At 38.8% G+C, this 18,726-nt stretch overlaps 1 protein-coding gene across 17 annotated transcripts in view; it reads left to right on the top strand.

Annotated features, from left to right (window-relative positions):
• Slmap (sarcolemma associated protein) overlaps positions 1–18,726 on the top strand; it is a 132,180-nt gene that overhangs the window by 104,182 nt on the left and 9,272 nt on the right. For 11 of the 17 annotated variants that reach the window (XM_075988837.1, XM_075988838.1, XM_075988831.1 and 8 more), the window contains 7 exons: positions 1,678–1,737; positions 5,789–5,869; positions 6,138–6,197; positions 12,021–12,143; positions 13,268–13,342; positions 14,084–14,404; positions 15,141–15,258. In XM_075988837.1, the coding sequence (XP_075844952.1) occupies positions 1,678–1,737; positions 5,789–5,869; positions 6,138–6,197; positions 12,021–12,143; positions 13,268–13,342; positions 14,084–14,404; positions 15,141–15,258 (838 nt within the window). The remainder of the gene's footprint in view (positions 1–1,677; positions 1,738–5,788; positions 5,870–6,137; positions 6,198–12,020; positions 12,144–13,267; positions 13,343–14,083; positions 14,405–15,140; positions 15,259–18,726) is intronic. The other 6 variants (XM_075988842.1, XM_075988839.1, XM_075988841.1 and 3 more) reach the window with 1 other exon arrangement.

Here is an 18,726-nt window from a genome sequence, read left to right as displayed (position 1 = left end):
CTCAAGATCTTGTCCATTTTCCCTTCCCAGGGGGTTTTATATATATTTCTCTTAGAGTTCTCCTTGTTACTTAGCTTCTCTGGGGTCGAGGACTATCGGCTCCTTATCCTTTGCTTTACAGCTAGTATTCACCTATGAATGGGTACATACCATGCTCATCTTTCTGGGTCTGGGTTACCTCACTCAGGATGGTTTTTCTAGTTCCATCCATTTGCATATAAATTTCAAGATGCCATTGTTTTTTACCGCTGAGTAGTACTCCATTGTGCAGATTACCACATTTTATTTATCCATTCTCCAGTTGAGCAACATCTACGTTGTTTCCAGGTTCTGGATATTACAGATAATGCTGCTATGAACATAGTTTCACAAATGTCCTTGATTAATGTCTACAGTGGAATTTTTTCCTTGAGTATATTATTTAAAAATACAAATGTAATAGGCAGGCATTAATACCATCACTTTGAAGGTGGGGCAGAAAGACTTTGAGTTTCAGGCTACCCTGGGCTTCGTAGTGATATACTGACTCAAAAAACCTAAATTAAACAAATAAATATATACAATTAATGGGGAAATGGTTAAAAGTTAATGCTTGTAGAAGTGCATTTTAGGAGTGGAGTAGAGTAAGACAGAGAACAGATAGGGCAGGTTAGACATCATGTCTTCTAGGACTAGTGCCTCTTCAAAAGTGCAAAGTGGATCTGGTGGCATAAGTCTATATTCCCAGCTACCTGGGAGGGTGAAGAGAAGAATCACAAGTTCAAGGCCAGTGTAGGCAACTTATGTCTCAAAATAAGATGTAAAAGTGCTGGGCATATTGCTCACTGGTTATGTATTTGCCTGTTCTATACAACTTTCTGTCTTCAGTCCCCCAGAAGAACCTATCTTTTTTTTTTTTAAGAAGGGCAAATAAACAACCTGTAAGAAACGGAAGGGACTGGGCAACGAAGAGTTTGTGGTGGTGTTGGTTTTAGTCATTGATTGGTGGGTCAGACTAAATTGCAGTCAAAGTCAAAGAACAAAAAACTTGTTTTTCATAGTACAAAGGCATTGATTGAAGGACACCAGCTGACATAGGAGTAAAGAATAAAATATACAGAATAGATATATTATCTGCTTTGGTGAAGTGCAAAATGTGAAAAAATGACTTCAAGTAAATTGTGAAGATATATTAAATACTTACAGAGAGTACTCGATAAAGCAAAACGTTATTTTTTATTTCTTCTAAATAGCTAGCTCTTCTAAAATCGTCTATTTTCTTGATGTAAGTTATACAGACTCTTCTGAATTGTGCCGGCAGGAAAGAGTGAGCTGGCAGTAGAGCATTGCTTCTCTTCCTTAAGAGAACTGCCTTCTCCGGATTCCTTTCCACCAAACCCACTGCATAAAGAGATCACATTGTTTCTTTTGAGACCTTTGCAAAGGTCTAGACTTTACAAGATGATGATATCTAATGAAAACGGAAAGCATATTCTTTCTCAGTTTTCTGCATACATTTGACTGTTCTAGGAAGTTCGCTTCTCGAGTTCCCTTTCTAGGTTCAAGCTTTTTGTTGAAGCTCAGTCACAGGGGTAATGCTATCGTCTTTAAATTTGGTCATGGAATGTGTTACGGTGCTCCACTCGGGGAATGAGGCTCTGTTTGAGCTTGGTTAGTAACGTTTATTTTCTTTGGCAGAGAAGCTGATTGTCCAGGGGCATCTAACCAAAGTGGCAGAAGAATCAAAGCTTTCAAAAGGTTTGTTTCCTGTTTCTCTGTGGTCTGACAGTTATTCTGGATAATGAAAGTTAGTTTAAATTGTCAAGGTTGCTGTATTTTAGCCATGAGTTATTTCTTATAGTGCATGAAATGTCAATCTAATACAGTATCAGATATTTATAAATATTTCGATGTCTGTCTTAAGAAAAACTAGGAAAGTTTCTTTTAATGTTGGCATTTGTGTGTGGTTTTAAAGTTAACGCTTGCGGTAGATTTGCTTTTCACCTTTCTGTCTCATTTCTACATTGTTTTCAGTTTTCATCTCAAAATTTCAGTCAATACAGTGCAAACCTTTTATGAGTAAAAAATAATTAAAATTTTATTTTGAAAATTATTGTATCTTTAATATTTCTTATGATATTCAGTATTTCTCTATTTTGTTCTCAACTTTATTAATACAAAAGTGATGACTTTTGTCAGTGTAAAATTGTGTTATATTTGATAATTAACAGTCCAGTAATTCTCCAAAGTAGTTTTTTTTTTCATTCTTTCTTTTTTAATTTTATTACAGTTGTTGAACTCAAGGAAGAAAGCTCAGGTTTCAAGCATCACGACGCTATTTTTAAGTATAGGAAAAGTATTTCCGTAAACCTGGTGGGTGTGCTTTGCTGTTAGAGTGGAGCTTTCCTCAGACTTTGCTAGCATAAAATTAAAAACGAGCTTCACAAAGAAAGTCAGCTCCACAACAAAAGCTCAGATTTCAACATTTAAGTCTAGTGTATTTGGTATTGTCAGGGTAACTGATTTGCTTGTTTTTTAAAGTGTTTTTAAGCAGATTGTATTTTTCGAACGTCTGGTAGTGCACATTCTAAGTTTTGTGCACAGTGGATGCCATATTAGGAGGAAGAATGCACAGACTATTCCATGCTAATATTGTTCTGGCAAACAGGCATTAGGTTTCAGAATGGTGAACTATTTTTAGTACAGATGCAATTTATTTCATCTTATTAAAGTGCTATGAGAACAGGTTTTAAAATAGCCTTTACTTCACCATCTAAGTGCCTGTTCTAATCTGTTGATTGAGTGACTGACACTTCGCCCTGGAAGCAAAGCTGAGGGCGAAGGTGACTGGCGCTTCCTTAGGAAAAGTGCCTTGCTGCCTTAGAACTTCTGTGCATTCCAGAATAGAATATATTTGCTTGAATCAGGTGACGTTTTAGAGAAAGATGTGCACAACATTACTGATTTGAGAAAATGATGGGTTTAAAATGCATATAGAAAGTTTTGATTTCACATTTCTACTTTTGGGTCTTGGTTTTGTTTTTGTTTTTTGAGAAAAGCTCTCACTGTGTAGCTTTGCTTAACCTTGAGCTTCTGTCTCAGCATCCCAAGTGCTGAGATTACAAATGGGAATGAATGCATTTGGCTGGATTTTTATCTTATGGAACAAGCTGGACAAGTGTTCAAGGTTCTTTGTTTCAGGCTGATATTTATTAAACCTATTATGTCAAATAATTCCATGAAAGTGAGTTTAATTCATTTTCCAGAAATGATAATATAAATATAAGCTTTACTTTTTATTAATTAACTTTTGTTAATTAATAAAAAGCTTTACTTTTTATTAATTAACTTTTCATGTTGCCAGAATCCTGAGACCAAGATGGGTGGCCATATAGTTATATTTTAAATGTTTTCAATCTGACTATAAAATATTTCCCTTAAATTTGACTAAATTATTTGTCCTTTAAAAATGCATTTACTGATTTTTGTGGTGGACTTTTTTTTTCCCCAATGAAAATGACAGTTGCTAAGACTAAATTATTCCTCTGAAGACTTCACTGAACATGGCATATAATCATATCATGTGTGCTTTCTGATTTAGGACTAGCTCAAGCTACTGTCATTACATATCCATAGTAGCTTAGAAGTAAAAGGAATATAAGTAGATAATTCTGCTAACTGGATATCCTCAGGCAGCTCACTTTAGATCTGTTTTGTTTTGTTTTGTTTTTCCAGACTCAACAGCTGAGACTGAGCATTGCTCTCTTCCAGTGAGCCTGGGTTCCGTTCTCAGCATCTGCCTTGGGCTCGCTGGAAGAGCAATGCTCAGTCTCAGCTGTTGAGTCCCCTCTCTAGCTCTAGTAATAACTTTTTTAATACTACAGACTTGGATACTGCCGCATGACCAGAAATAGATGTTCTGTCATTTGTTTTGTTCTGTCTGCTGTTTTATTCTTGAATAGATTTAGTGAAGTTAATAAATATCTTCATGCACCCATCTCTAGCAATAAGCATTGATTGATATCTTTGTTATATATGCTACTAGAGCTTGAAAATACACGTGTAACAAAAACTTCATAGCTTGCAGGGTCTGGGCTGTAATCCCAGCACTTACTAGCTGAGGCAGGAGATCCATGAGTAAGAGGTAAGCACGGGCTACACATGAATCCCTGTCTCAAGAAAGAGAACAGGGGGTAAGGGGAGAAGTAAAATGTAACAAAATCTCTAAATATATTTAACTAAATATGCAAATATTTTAAATCTCTTTGTGTATGTGTGTGTGAATTTTATTTACTGTTCTTTACTTTTTAGTTAGTAATATTAAGTATTTTCAATACATATTTTATCTTCCCATAATGGTAGTGAGCATCCTTATGTAATACCTGACATAATCCATTATTTCCTTGGGGAGTTTACACATTTTATTTATTAGATTTATTAATTATGTATGTATGAATATTACTCTGCATGCATGTATGTGAACCATACATGTGTCTGGTGCCCACAGAGGCCACAAGGGGTGTTGGATCCACAGAACCTGGAGTTGTAGTTGGTTGTGAGCCACTCTATTGGTGCTGGAACCAAAGCAGGATTCCCTACAAGAGTAGCAAATGCTCTAAACTGCTGAGCCATCACTCCAATTCATGGTTTTGCATATTTTAAATTTTGATGTATATTGTCACTAATGGTACAGTCAGATATATGCCATGGTTATTTATGATCATGAAGATAGTAATCTACTTAATGAATACGATTATCTTATTAGAAAAATAGCATCTATATATTCCCAGAAAGTGGAGTATGATCAGCGTCGGGAGAGTGGTGACACAACAGAGAAGATATAATAAAAAGTAACATACTAGAGAAACAGTTAAAGTAATGAGATAAAAGCCATACCTACAGCGTGGGCCAGATAGGCAAAATGGCTGTTGAGGTTAGGGAAATGTCGATTCAAGCAAAGAACTGTAGAGTGTAATGAGCTGTTATACAGAGCCCTATAAAGAAGCCTACATAACTGAACTCCTGTGGGAATCAATACTGGGATGACAGTAGGGGTAAACTTTGCGGTATGAAACTTAGCTGATTCCTAGACGTGATGGTATAAGTTTTAGCTGGGGGAATGACCTTTTATGAAATCCCTGTCCTAAAGAATGCCATAGAATGTATAGATATGCTAGTATAATGATTGGGACTTAGTCACTCACATCTTCAATAAACTGTTGGCTATGATTGAACACTGAGAACAATGGCCTAGAATGACTTGGTCAGATGTGGCAGACTAACTCTTGAAAATACCACCGGAACATTTGAAACAGGCTCCCCTTCTTGTTGTAGTTCCCATTCATTGTGTTTGCTTTAGAAATGGGCTCCTCATGTTAAGGGGAACTTTTATAATTGTGAGTTTTGGGTGATTTTTGTGGCTCTGCACTGTTAAGCTTCCAGTCTTTTCCTTCAGTCTTCTTCATACAATGTCCTCATTGGCCTGGGAATTTTGCTGCGTTTGTTGAGCTTGCTTGATTACTGTAGCAAAGCTTGCTGCATTTTTGTTCCCAGCTGATAAGTAGACAGACTTAAATAAGAGCTCCAGCCCTCGGCATAGCAGGCAGGAGCCACAACACGATCTGCTGCGACTCTAAGAAATCAACCAGCATTGCGTTTTGGGTGGGAGGTGAAGAACAAGGAGACTCAGTGATCTCAACTGATTTTTAGCACTCTTTTGCATAGATTCTGAGCATTCATACTGAAAGTGGTTTTCTTGATAGAAGTGTTGAATTATAATAACATTTGACTTTTGTGCTTTTCCTAATAGAAAACCAGGCAAGAGCCAAGGAATCTGATTTATCGGACACTCTGAGTCCAAGCAAGGAAAAAAGCAGTGACGACACTACAGGTGAGTTTTAACCTAGTGTTTACCAATCTGAGCAGTCTCTTGGCAATTTAGGTTTATTGGTTACTGTGCATAGAAACTTCAGAGTTTGTTTTTATTAAAAAAAAAGCATTGTTTTTACTTATCAGATCCCTCTATAAAATCCTGGATATTTTGTTAAAACTAGTTTCAACTATCCAAGCATAGAGGATGTATACTTTGTATTTGTTAGGATAATAATAATTTGCTGATAGATTTTAAAATTCTATAATTCTCTTTCTCCCCATTATAGACGCCCAGATGGATGAGCAAGACCTAAATGAACCCCTTGCTAAAGTGTCTCTTTTAAAAGGTACTTTAATGTGTTTTCACCACATTTTAAACCAGGATTTTAGACTTACCTTTTGCCACAAATTCTGTTTTATATAGGTGTGAAGCTTTTCGTTTTAGTTTACTGATTTAAAGCTGTCTAAAGTAGGAGGAATTAAAATTGAAAGTGTCGGTGCTTGATGCTTGCTAAAAAATACATATACACATTTAAATTACAGGCTAACTTGAGTCAGTGAAGACACAGCAGTGAGTGGCTGAGTCTGAAATGCAGTTGTGTCTGTGTTTTCCCTTGTGTTTCTAACAGAAACGTATTCACATGTTTCACATAATTAGGATAAGGTAAAGCTCTTAGCTGGCTAGAAGGAATTATATATCCTTTTTGCTGTCAAATTGTAGTAGATGTCCATAAATTTCAAACTTTACTGGTCTTCCTCATTTCCCGGTAATTATCTAGTTCTTAAGACTCTTTGAGAAATTTGGAGGTAAGACTTTGTTTTTCTTTTGCAGTTTTGTTATGTTCCTGTCTCTCTTCTCCTCCACCTCCTTCCATGCTCCACCCATTCCCTCTCATTCATGTCATCTTTTCCTTTACTTATTGCACATAGGAATACATGAGTGCGACCTGCATAGTCTGTGTAGTGCAGCCTGCATGCGTGTGGTTTCAGGGCTGAGGACTTAGTGATTGGCTGACCAGTTAGGCCTCATCCTCAGGGAGGAGAGTCTCCATTTCTCACTGAGCTGAGATGCTGTGGTGAACCTTGCTAACGTGTCCCACCCCAAAAAGGAAAGATGTTTATTTCTTGGTAGTTAGTCTTAGAATAGAGTGGGTAGGAAATATCAATGATTTACATAAGTATTTAAAAATAAAATGTCTTGGGGGAGGACTTATTGATAAACCTCTTATCCTGAGCGTGTACTGGTTTTCGTTGCTGACTTTCCACAGCGTTTCAGTCCAGTGGATGCGTATGTGGGCAGTGGTGAACCAGCACCAGTCAGGAAGCTCTCTGGGAGCAGAACAGCAGCGGTAGCTGGAGAAGGTTTTGTGGACACGTGCCTATTGTTTTAGTGGGAACATGAAGGGACCTCACAGCCCAGGCTCTGGATTTTGAGACGGAGGGAAGGAGGCTTAGTTTACCTTGCATGACCCTGTCGTTTGCTACTTGTGTAACCATGACAAGAGAGGGAATCTGAGTGACTCAGATTCTCCCAGTGTTCTTTCATCTGGACATCCTTACTTTCTTTCTCCTTCTCCATGGACACGGGAAATCACATGGCCCCTGGAACTAGTTTTGACTGAATTCCATAATCCAGGGAAGTTGCTGAGGATTGCTAACCCAGGCAGCCAATGTGTCCTTCAGTCTGATGCGCTCCCTTTGCTTACTTATCTGTACTAGGTGACTATTGGGTGAGAAGGCATGATTGTTTTCATGTCATAGTAATTAAAATGAATGAATGTTTGCAGTTTATAAATCTTATAGAAATACAAAAATATTATTATATAAGAGGTTATTGATACTGGAAAAAAGAAATGAGGTCATTCAGCAGCTCAAGGCCCTGGGTTTTAAGATTCTCTGCATGCAAAAAAAAATAAACAAGTAAACAAACAAGCTGGCCCTGGGAAGGGGAGCTCTGTTAAACAAAGAGACAAAAGAGCTGGCTGGGCAAAGGAGAACAGAACCTCAGTGCTTTATGGGAACATGAAAAAATAAGGAAGGAAATTTAAGTAATAAACACTCACAAAGGTTGCAGTTTATATGGTCTTTTATGCTCATAAAGCCTTAAATATTTCTGTCAGCTAAATCTGGATTTTTAAGTAGCATTATAATTGTGTTAATTATATTCAACTGTTATTAATGTTTTTTATTCATTTTAATTTGTTTCTAATTATGTGTATGTATAGATAGAGGAAGGCCCCCAACATTGACCTCTGGTCTCTATATTCACAAATACGCATACATGTGTGCATGCATGTATCCAAACATGTATACACGCGGATGAACACATATATATCCATACACCATGCACATTCTCATGCACGAACATGTACATGTATGCACACATGCATACACCATGCATTCTCATGTACGAACATGTACATATATGCACACATGCATACACCATGCACATTCTCATGCACGAACATGTACATATATGCACACATGCACTCACCCACACACATCCCCTCTTCCTCCCTCCCTCTCTCCTTACATTTCTGCATGATTGTTAACTTTTGTTAATGAAATAGTATTTTTTTATCCTTTATTTTTTTATTTTTTAAATTTATTTATTTAAGATTTCTGTCTCTTCCCCACCACTGCCTCCCATTACCCTCCCCCTGAAATAGTATTTTTTTAAGATTTATTTATTTATTATGTATACAACATTCTGCCTCCATGTATGCCCGCACGCCAGAGGAGGCCGCCAGATCTCAGTACAGATGGTTGTGAGCCACCATGTGGTTGCTGGAAATTGAACTCAGGACCTCTGGAAGAGCAGCCAGTGCTCTTAACCACTGAGCCATCTCTCCAGCCCCCTGAAATAGTATTTTTAACAATAGCTGTTCAAAGATTTTGAAGCTGCTTGTGATGTCAAGATTTGGGCAGGCAGGGGAATAAGGAACCCAAGGCCATCTTCAACTTTGTAGCAAATTTAGAGGCCCATCTGCCTCTCAATAAAATAGAAAGATTTTACAACTTGATTTTTTAAAGTTATTTTTTGGTTTATTTTTAATTAAATATGTGTGTGGGTAAGTGAACATGAGTGCAGGGACCTGTGGAGGCTAGAAATAGGTTATCCAATTCCGTGGATGTGGAGCCACAGGAGGTTGTAAGTTGCCTGTTGTAGGTGCTTGGAGCTGAACTTTGGTCCCCTCTGAACACTCTGAATGCTGATCCATCTCTCCAGTGCCCTGCAACTTAATTTTGTTTTTGTTTTTGTTTTGTTTTGTTTTTTGAGACAGGGTTTCTCTGTGTAGCTTTGGAGTCTGTCCTGGAACTATCTGTAGACCAGGCTGGCCTCGAACTCACGGAGATCCACCCGCCTCTAACCTCCCAAGTGCTAGATTAAAGGTGTGCACCACCACCCGTCTCATTTTTTTAAGAACAGAATGTTAACAGACTAGAGCAATGACCCAGTGGTTAAGAGCACTTGTTGCGCTGGAGACTCAAGTTTTGCTCCCAGCACCCACACAGTGGTTTACAGCTATTCATAACTGGTTTGAGGAGACCCAGTACCCTTCTGAGTCCTCTGGGCACCAGGTGTGAGTGTGGTGTGAATGGACACATGGAGGAGAAGAAGCACTCGTGCACATAGAATAGAATTGAGTCATCACGTGCTTCACTAGGAGCAGGAGGGCTCATCAAATTGACAAGAAATCATCACCATTACTTCAAATGGTGATTACTATTTTTCCTTTGTAAGAGTTTTATATATTCCTAAAGTGACTTATTCCCTGTAACTTACTAGAAACATTTAAATTGTGCTTTATTATGTGTGGGTATGGTTTGTAATCTGTATAATTAGGTGCAGTAGCTGTCAGAATTTTCTGTCATGGTATGGGATACTGAGAGTTGAGAAGTTTCTCAAGCTTGCAGTACCCCCCAGCTTTCTGAATGCTGGGATTATAGGGGTGCACTACCACACACAACTTGGAATTCCCTCTTAAAGGACGAGGAGGGTAAATTATCAGACTCAGCCTATAAAAGAAAAGATAAAGAAAATAAGTTAGACTGTAGAAGGCTTGCATTTACCCTTTTCTTAGCATTTTCAACTAATGTTCATTACCAGATTTTCCCTGGGTTGTGAAGCAGATTGATTAAAAAAAAAAAAAACTCCTTTTTTTAGAAAAAAAAAAGTAGGGCATCGTGAGAGTGGGCTTAAACACGACAAACTAAACTAATAAAACACTTTTTCCAGCAGACCTTGTGAAAAACAGATGCTTAGTCAATCTTAGCACAAAAAGATTTCTCGTTAGTCTTTGATACAAAGCGGCTCCTGGTTGTTTAAAGGAGGATTTGCACACTGACTGTGTGATCAGTTTGAATGTGGCCGTTTGTGTGTATTGTAAAGATTTTAGTCAGTAGTAGTGGTACTACTTCTGTGACCACATACTCTGAAGTTTGTGTTTGTGTGATTTGCTACATATCATCTTGTATGTGAGCTGCCGAGTCACCTTTCAGCCCACGGTAGGTTTTAATACAACACAGATGAGCAGCAGAGTGACTGGAAGGGAAGGTTAGGAAAGTGCATACTTGAGATGTCGTGCTGGAGTAAACTGATTATAGTTAAGTCGCTGAGGTTTATCCGTTAATAATTCAGGAGTATGTTTATCTGCTATGATGGGAAATTGGGTACAAATTAGATACAATGGAGCATCCATCCAGTTTAGTTTTTATTGTGTTTTAATTTTTAAAAATTAAACTATAACTACTTTGTTTCCCTGTTACCATCCACTCCTTCCAACTCCTACTATGCCACCTTCAAATGGCTTCTTCTTTAAATACACACAGACACACATACAACATACACACGCATTTTTGTTTTGTATTCTACAAGTAACATTGCTATAATATTTTTTAAACTTTTTGTTGTTGTTGTTGTTTTGGTTTTTTGCTGGCACACCTTTAGTCCTAGCATTCAGGAGGCAGAGACAGGTAGATCTGATGCCTAGTTTGCATACTGAGATTCAGACTAGACAAGGATACTGAGTGAGGCTGTATTTCAAAACAAATACAAAAACACACCTGCACCAAAAACAAGCAAATCCCAAAATCCAGAAGTTGGTTTTTTTTTGTTTTTGTTTTTATTGTTGTTGTTTGTTTTTACTTAGTTTATTTGTTTGTTGGGGATGAAATGGGGAGAGGCATGCATGTGGATTAACAGGACAACTCTTAGAGAGTCTATCCCTCTTGCTATTCCCGGGTTGAACACAGATTCTTTTTTTGTTTATTTGTTTGTTTTGTTTTTTGTTTTTTCAAGACAGGGTTTCTCTGTAGTTTTGGAGCCTGTACTGGAACTAGCTCTTGTAGACCAGGCTGGTCTCGAACTCATAGAGATCTGCCTGCCTCTGCCTCCCGGGTGCTGGGATTAAAGGCGCGCGCCACCACTACCCGGCCCTGAACAGAGATTCTTGTGTCTGTTTAGAAATGCCTCTACCCGCTGAGCCTTGCTAGTTCTCATTTCTTTGTTGAAGAATTTCTTTTCTTTTTCCATTTTTATTTAAGTTCCAAGTAAAGTTTTTTGTCTTAATGTTAAATTTCAAGATTGATGGTGAAGGATCTGGAAAGAAGGTTCCCATGGTAAATTGGGAACTTCTGCCAAGGCTGATGACCTGAGTTCAAGCCTTGGGACCCCCATGGAGCAGAAGAGCTTACTTCCTTATGTTGTCTCCTGACTCCTGACCTCTACATATGTACTGCGCGTGCGTCTCTGTCTCTGTCTCTGTCTCTCTCTCTCTCTCTCTCTCTCTCTCACACACACACACACACACACACACACACACACACACACACACACACAGGAACAACAATAGTAATAGTAAATGTACTTTGAAAATTGATGGATTTATGCCTATCTCACCAAATTTCAAGTTTTACAGGGGCTGTACATCAGCACAATATATGTTAATTTCTGTATTTTATAGTACTGGTATCCATGTTAACTCTATGTTGTTAAAGGTAAAAATAACTAATAAGCTTACTCTAATTTGCTTCTAAGTTTTATTTAACTCAGTTGTGCCTTGCGATTAGCTGTGTGTGTCTAAACATGAAAAAGAATGCCAGATTTAACTATAGAGATTATCATGCAGTACTAACACTTGTCTTTAAAATAAACATGTTTTTGTCAGATGACTTGCAGGGTGCACAGTCAGAAACTGAGGCCAAACAGGAAATTCAGCATCTTCGAAAAGAATTGCTCGAAGCCCAGGAGCTAGCTAGAGCAAGTAAACAAAAATGCTTTGAACTTCAAGGTGAGATCAAGATCTCTGCAATTCTGTGGGGGCCTATGAAAGCAGCAGAGTGTGATTTGAAGTCACAAAACTCAGAACCCAGAGGGCACTGCAGGGTCTCCAGAACCAGGGCTTTGCGAGGCTTGTTCTCCGACATCCACTCAACCTTCTAAGCTTCCATTTCAGATGGTAAAATGAGAACGGGGCAGTGGTAGTGCGCACCTTTAATCTCAGCTGCCTGGAGGCCAACCAACTTGGTCTAGAGTGAATTCCTGGACAGCCAGGGCTACACAGAGAAACGCTCATCTCGATACTCCACCCCACCCCACCAGCCCCTCACTCCCCACCACCCACCCACAAGAAAAAAAAAAAAGAACACTTTACCAACAAAAGGACTCCTCCAGTGTTAATTACATAGTAATTTTAGGCTGAATGTCCCTTATCATAACATTCCAAATTTCAGGGGGTTTTTTTTTGTTTTTTGTTTTGGATGTGAGGTGCCCAATCAATCAGTGCAGCACAAGACACAGGGAAACCCACAAATTGAGCCATACCTAATTGTAGTGCTCACTTTGGGGTGGGGCATGAAGTAGTGGGCAAGGTTTGAGGTGTAGAATCTTCCGAGCTGAGCACAAGTTTAATGCCAGCCTGGGTAGATAGACTCCCTCAGAAAAGGAAATATAAAAGAAAAGAAGAAGAAAAAAGAACTAGAATCTTCTGATCTTGGTCATTTCTCCTCCTTGTGGCTCATGTATCTGGTAATCATTGGCCAGTAGGGATGCTGGAGCTTATGCTTCCTTAGCCTTCTGGTATTTGCCCTTGGCAATGAAATTCTCGGAGAGCCTAAGATACCATGGATTCTTGTGGCATCCTTAGGTTTCATAGAAGCCTTTCCTGAGCAGAGGAACAACTGAAATGCCAAGAACCTGGAATCTTCTGAGACTGTTTCCTTTCCTTACTTATTATTGTCTTGCGTTCCTAAAATCTTGATGACTAATACTGATAATACTTATCACCTAACTCTTGTGTGTTTCAATAAACTATAAAAAGAAAACTTTCAGAAATTTCTAGCTGTGCACTTGTGAATGCTTTTCATTAACTTACAATATTAGATGCTCTTTTTTTGTTTTGTTTTTGCTTTTTAGCTCTCTTGGAAGAAGAACGTAAAGCCTATCGAAATCAAGTTGAGGAATCTGCTAAACAAATACAGGTTCTCCAAGGTATGGGGTATCCTGAGACTGCTAGAGATGGCTATGGTTATCCTAGGGTTCAGTGATTGAAAAGGAATGAAAGTAAGATTGCAGAGAATCCTCAGTTGTCATGGCTCTGGTTCTTCCCTAGAAACCGTCATACTGGGCTTCTGGACAATTTTCCTTTAAAGGAGATAAAGGAAGGGATTGTCCCAGGAACCCATTGTTTATACTCTGGAGTCATAAAGGCAGGGGTGATGCTAATTGTGGTGGTGCATGCCTGTGGTATTGGCACTCAAGATAGGAGGCAGCAAGGTCATGAGTTCAAAACCCACCTCAGCTACATAATGAATTTGAGGTTTACCTTAGCTAAATAAAACTTTGTCTCACTCCCTCACCCAAAATATTTTCATCAGAAAGAGGATAGAGAAATATATATTACATACAAACATACATATGCATCCCTTTCTACTTAATGTTTGTTTTTCTATCTATATGAAGGCACTAGAAAGACAAAGAGAATAAATACCAAAATATTAACATAAGTCTCATCCTCATCTCTGGGGAAAATAAAATTTACTTTAGCTTTTGGCTTTCCCCATTTGCATCTGTATTTTGGCATTTTATGTGTCTAACATAAGTTGCTTGTGTAATTTCATCAAACAGCTCTGACAAGCTGCATACTAGATGTGTCCTGTAATGTGTTGTAGTTTTGTTCTTAATTCTGTGACCTCAGAAAAGATAGATAATACAGATAATACACTTTTACAGTCCAGCTACAGAGGTTGCATGTGGATATGGAGAATCTGCAAGAGGAAAAGGACACTGAAATCTCCAGCACAAGAGATAAATTGCTTAATGCCCAAGATGAGATTTTGCTCCTTCATCAAGCAGCAGCAAAGGCTGCTTCTGAGCGGGACACTGACTTTGCTTCCTTACAAGAAGAGCTTAAGAAGGTGAGAGCGGAACTTGAGAGCTGGAGGAAAACAGCGTCAGAATATGAGTTAGAAATCACGAGTTTACAGAACAGTTTCCAGCTTAGATGTCAGCAGTGTGAAGACCAGCAGAGAGAGGAGGCAACAAGGTTGCAAGGTAAGTGAGTGCTTAGGCATAAAGCTCCTAACTCTTGCTTTCAAGGAATAGGAGGGGGTGGCCCTTTGTTCATGTTGTCCCAGCCCACAATTCATGGTAGCAGTGATTTCTTTGATAGAAGGTAACTGTGTAAGCCAGGGCTCCTGTGTTAGGGTTGTAGGTACATTGGGCAGGTCTACAGGTTCTGTGATAAGTGTATTTTTACAGGCACATACTATTAATTCTTTATAATGCTATTGAGGAGTATATGTCATAATAATGGTATACACCTATAATCCCAGCACCTAGGAAGTAGAAACCAGAGGACTGTGAGTTTAAAGCCTGCCTGGGTTATATCCTGAAAGTGTATGTCAAAAACAGGCAAACATTAACATTGTCTTAAAACAATGAAGTGGAACACGTAATGCCATTGCTCAGGAGGCAGAGGCAGGTGGTGCGCTGTGAGTTTGCGGCCATCCTGGTCTACATAGAGCCTTCCCAGCCAGTCTCTGAGCTACACAGTGATCTCCTAGCCCATAAACAAACAAACAGTGAAGTAGGAAAAGAAACACTGTTTTTTAAGGTGACGGCATCTCTTTGAGCTATAGAAGCAAAGTGACAGGGATCAAAGACTGCCCTGTAAAAACCCACCTGCTCTTAAGAGGGGAAATGTGTTCTCTGAAGTGTTACTCTGTCTCCTTTGAATACAGTGTTTTTTGGTTTCTATATTAACAAATACATTTTGTGGCTCTTTTAGGTGAACTAGAGAAGTTGAAAAAGGAATGGAATGTACTGGAAACTGAATGCCGTTCTCTAAAAAAGGAAAATGTTTTGTTGTCATCAGAACTGCAGCGGCAAGAAAAAGAATTGCACAAGTATGTAAGAATTTCCCTTTAACTTAAAAATATTTGTTTTTAATTTTTATGAAAATTAAATTTTGATACTTAGATATTTTGGAGTCAAATGTTCAGCCAAACTGGTTATTTGACAAATTAAACATATTAAGTATTACATTGTTTCATTCCATTTTACCACCGTTTCCTGTAAGCAAGCTCCTTTCAGAATACCCTCGAATTCAGATCCAGTTAGAGGCCCTACTGTACCATTCCTCACAAGCACAGATCCAAACCAGAAGTTTCCCAGTTAACAAAATGACAGTACATTTCACATATAAAATGGCTGTTCTTTCACTCCACTGATCTTTAGTGAGAGCAGTGATCTATAACAAAGAATTTATCTCAAGAGGGATAAATTTAGCTTCTAATCTACACAGGCTGTGACTTGGAATGTAGCAGACTTCTAGAGGACTTGAGGCCATGGGTTCTATTCCTAGCTTAAGGGAGGGAGATGATAGAGAGATTTCAAGAGAATAACATTGAACCCATAGCTTGCTGAGCCTGTCTAGCCGAAAAAGAAAGCTCCAGGTTCAATAAGACCTTGTCTCTAGAAGACGTCTGACACTGATTTTGATCTGCCCTTATGCAGGAATAGATGCATACACTGTTCATATACATGTACAAACATACATACAACACATATCTTGATACATATACATAGGACACATACACACAGAGGACTAATCTATATGGTGGCACACCCCGTGATCCCAACTAGGTGGGAGACGGGCCAGAGGATCAGCAGTTCAGTGTCCTTTTGAGCTCCACACTTTGTAGCCTTATCTCTACTCCTTACCCCTCCCACATCAGTAAGGAAATGCCCGAAGGAACTAGATCTGCCGGTTTGTTCTCTACAGCACCTCATTGTAATGCTGCAAAACCTCAGCGTAAGGATCCATAAAGCACTTTGATCTTCCCTCTTTTTAAAGATTTTATATATTTTTATTTTATGTATGTATGTGTTTTGCCTGTATATAAGTAAGCGTACCTGCACGTGTATGTAGTACTGGAGTCTAGCACTATAGTCACTTCCTGGATCTGGAGTGGCTGAGAACTGTCATGAGGGGCTGGGACCCAAACCTGGGTACTCTGGAACACCAGCAAGCGCTCTTAACCACTGAGCCATCTCTTCAACAGCTGAATTTTCCTTTCTAATGCCATTATTTTGCTCAGTTCTTTCATGTATTTTACGTATATTATATTTTGAATATGTGGTGATAATTAATAAAACAAATGTTTACTTGTAACATGAAAGTTAGTCAAAGCAATGCCTAAAATAGGAAAAGAACAAAATAAAGGCCCACCATATGTACACATATGCTTACATGTGTATGTATTGAATACCTGTGTGGCAACACATGTAAAGAAGATGGTTTTGTTTATTTGTTAGTACTTTGAAATAGGCTCTCATGTAGCCCAAGCTAACGCTGAACCTGCTATGTAATCAAGGTTAGCCCTAAACTCCTAACTTTGGTTTTAGTCTACCAAGTGTTATGACTATAGGCATTGACTACTACACCCAGCTTGGTTTTTGTTGTTGTTGTTGTTGTTTTGTTTCTTTTATATTGTAGTCTCTACTGGCCTGGGACTTTTCAGTGTGGCCGAGGCTGTGTGGCCAGACCGTCCAGCGCAGTCCTCCTGCCTCGGCCTCCCTGTAAATCAATCATGCAAATATTCAAGTTCTTTACGTTTACAACGTATTAGTTTTTTAGGTGAATTTATTTAATTTGGTATTTTTATTGTTTGTTTGTTTGTTTTGAGACAGAATTTCCTTAGGTAACCCAGGTTGGGCTTGAATTTGAGAGCCAGTTTTAGCTTCCTCAGTCCTAGGATTTTAGTTGTGTGTCACCACACCCAGTCTAGTTTGTGTTACTTAATAGTTCTTGTTTTTTAAGTATTGATATTTTAAAGATTCTGAACCTTCTAATCTCTCGTTTTTGAGATGTGATTAGCTGAAATCTAGCAGACTCTTAAAGAACTATTCTTTTTAAATTATGTTAATGTTTAAATGTTAAAAATAACATTTACAGATTGCATGTGACTAGAAGCCTATGACTTCAAATGTTAGACTCCAGTTGGGTATTTGCTGCTTGCCTGGAGAACCAACTGTGTGGGATGCTAAGGCAGGGAGAATCCCTTGTGAGACACCCATCTCACAAACCAACCAAAACAAAACAATGGGTTCTAGAAAGGTACACTGTATCAATACATACATTATTTTAGTCATCTGTTACACTCACATAAAATACATAAGATATACTAATTCTATTTCCTGAACATTTCTGCCCGGATACTCTAAATTTATTTGCTAAGCTTCTCTTTCACTATCAGACCGTCCTTAAGAATCTTCCCTTGCCAGGTGGTGGTGGCACACCTTTAATCCCAGCACCCAGAAGCAGGGGTAGGCAGATCTCTGTGAGTTCAAGGCCAGCCTGGTCTGCCAAGAGAGTTCCAGGACAGGCTCCAAAACCACAGAGAAACCCTGGCCCAAAAAAACAAAACAAAATCCGCCCATTGTATTAGCAGAGTGAAATAAATGCTCTGTAGTTCTTTGTTTGTAGTATTGGATGTGATTAAGTTCCGTTCTGAAAGATATAACTTTGAAAATCTGACATTTAAAAAGATGGTTTTTTGTGTGTGGGTGTTTTTGCCTGTGTTCATGTATATCATGTGCATGCATTGCCTGAAGAAGCCAAAAGAGGACAACGTAGCCCCTGGAACTGTAGTTACAGATGGTTGTGAACTGCAGTGTGGATGCAGAGGCTCAAACACGAGGCCTCTGGAAGAGCAACTAGTGTCATCTCTCCGACCCTAAACTCTTATTATTTACTGCTTGTGGGAGCTAACTTTTCTCTAAAAGACAAATCTTTTTTTTTCCTCACTATTCTCAAAGAATTGAAAACAAGGGATTATTACTATTTTTCATACTGAAGACTGAACCCAGGGTCTTGGTCATGTTAACCCCATGCTCTACCCAGTTTCTGAAAAAGGCATTGATGTTCATTCATATCAAGTTACTTTCCTCATGTGTACATTATTTTTAATAGCAACTTATAAAAATAATCATGTAATTAAAGCTAGAAAATAGCTTCAGATGTTGTCTTAGTTAGGGTTTCTGTTGCTGTGATAAAACACCATGCCCAAAACACCTTGGAGAGGAAAGGGCCTTGTAACTCTCGGGTCACAGACCATCTCTGAAGGAAGTCAGAGTAGGAACCTGGAGGCAGGAACTGAAGAATAGGCCAAGGAGGATCAATGCTTATTGGCTTTTTCTTGTACAATCCAGGACCACTTGCTCAGGGGTGGCACCACTCACATGGACTGAGCCCTCCCACATCAATCATCAATCAAGAAAACACCCCACAAGTGTATCCACAAGCCAGTCTGGGAGGGCCATTCCTCAACTAAGGCTCCCTCCTCCCAGATGAGTCTAGACTGTGTCACGAT

This window comes from Microtus pennsylvanicus, chromosome 10 (assembly GCF_037038515.1).
Source record: "Microtus pennsylvanicus isolate mMicPen1 chromosome 10, mMicPen1.hap1, whole genome shotgun sequence".
Classification (NCBI taxonomy): domain Eukaryota; kingdom Metazoa; phylum Chordata; class Mammalia; order Rodentia; family Cricetidae; genus Microtus; species Microtus pennsylvanicus.
This window is presented reverse-complemented; position numbering and strand designations above follow the sequence as displayed.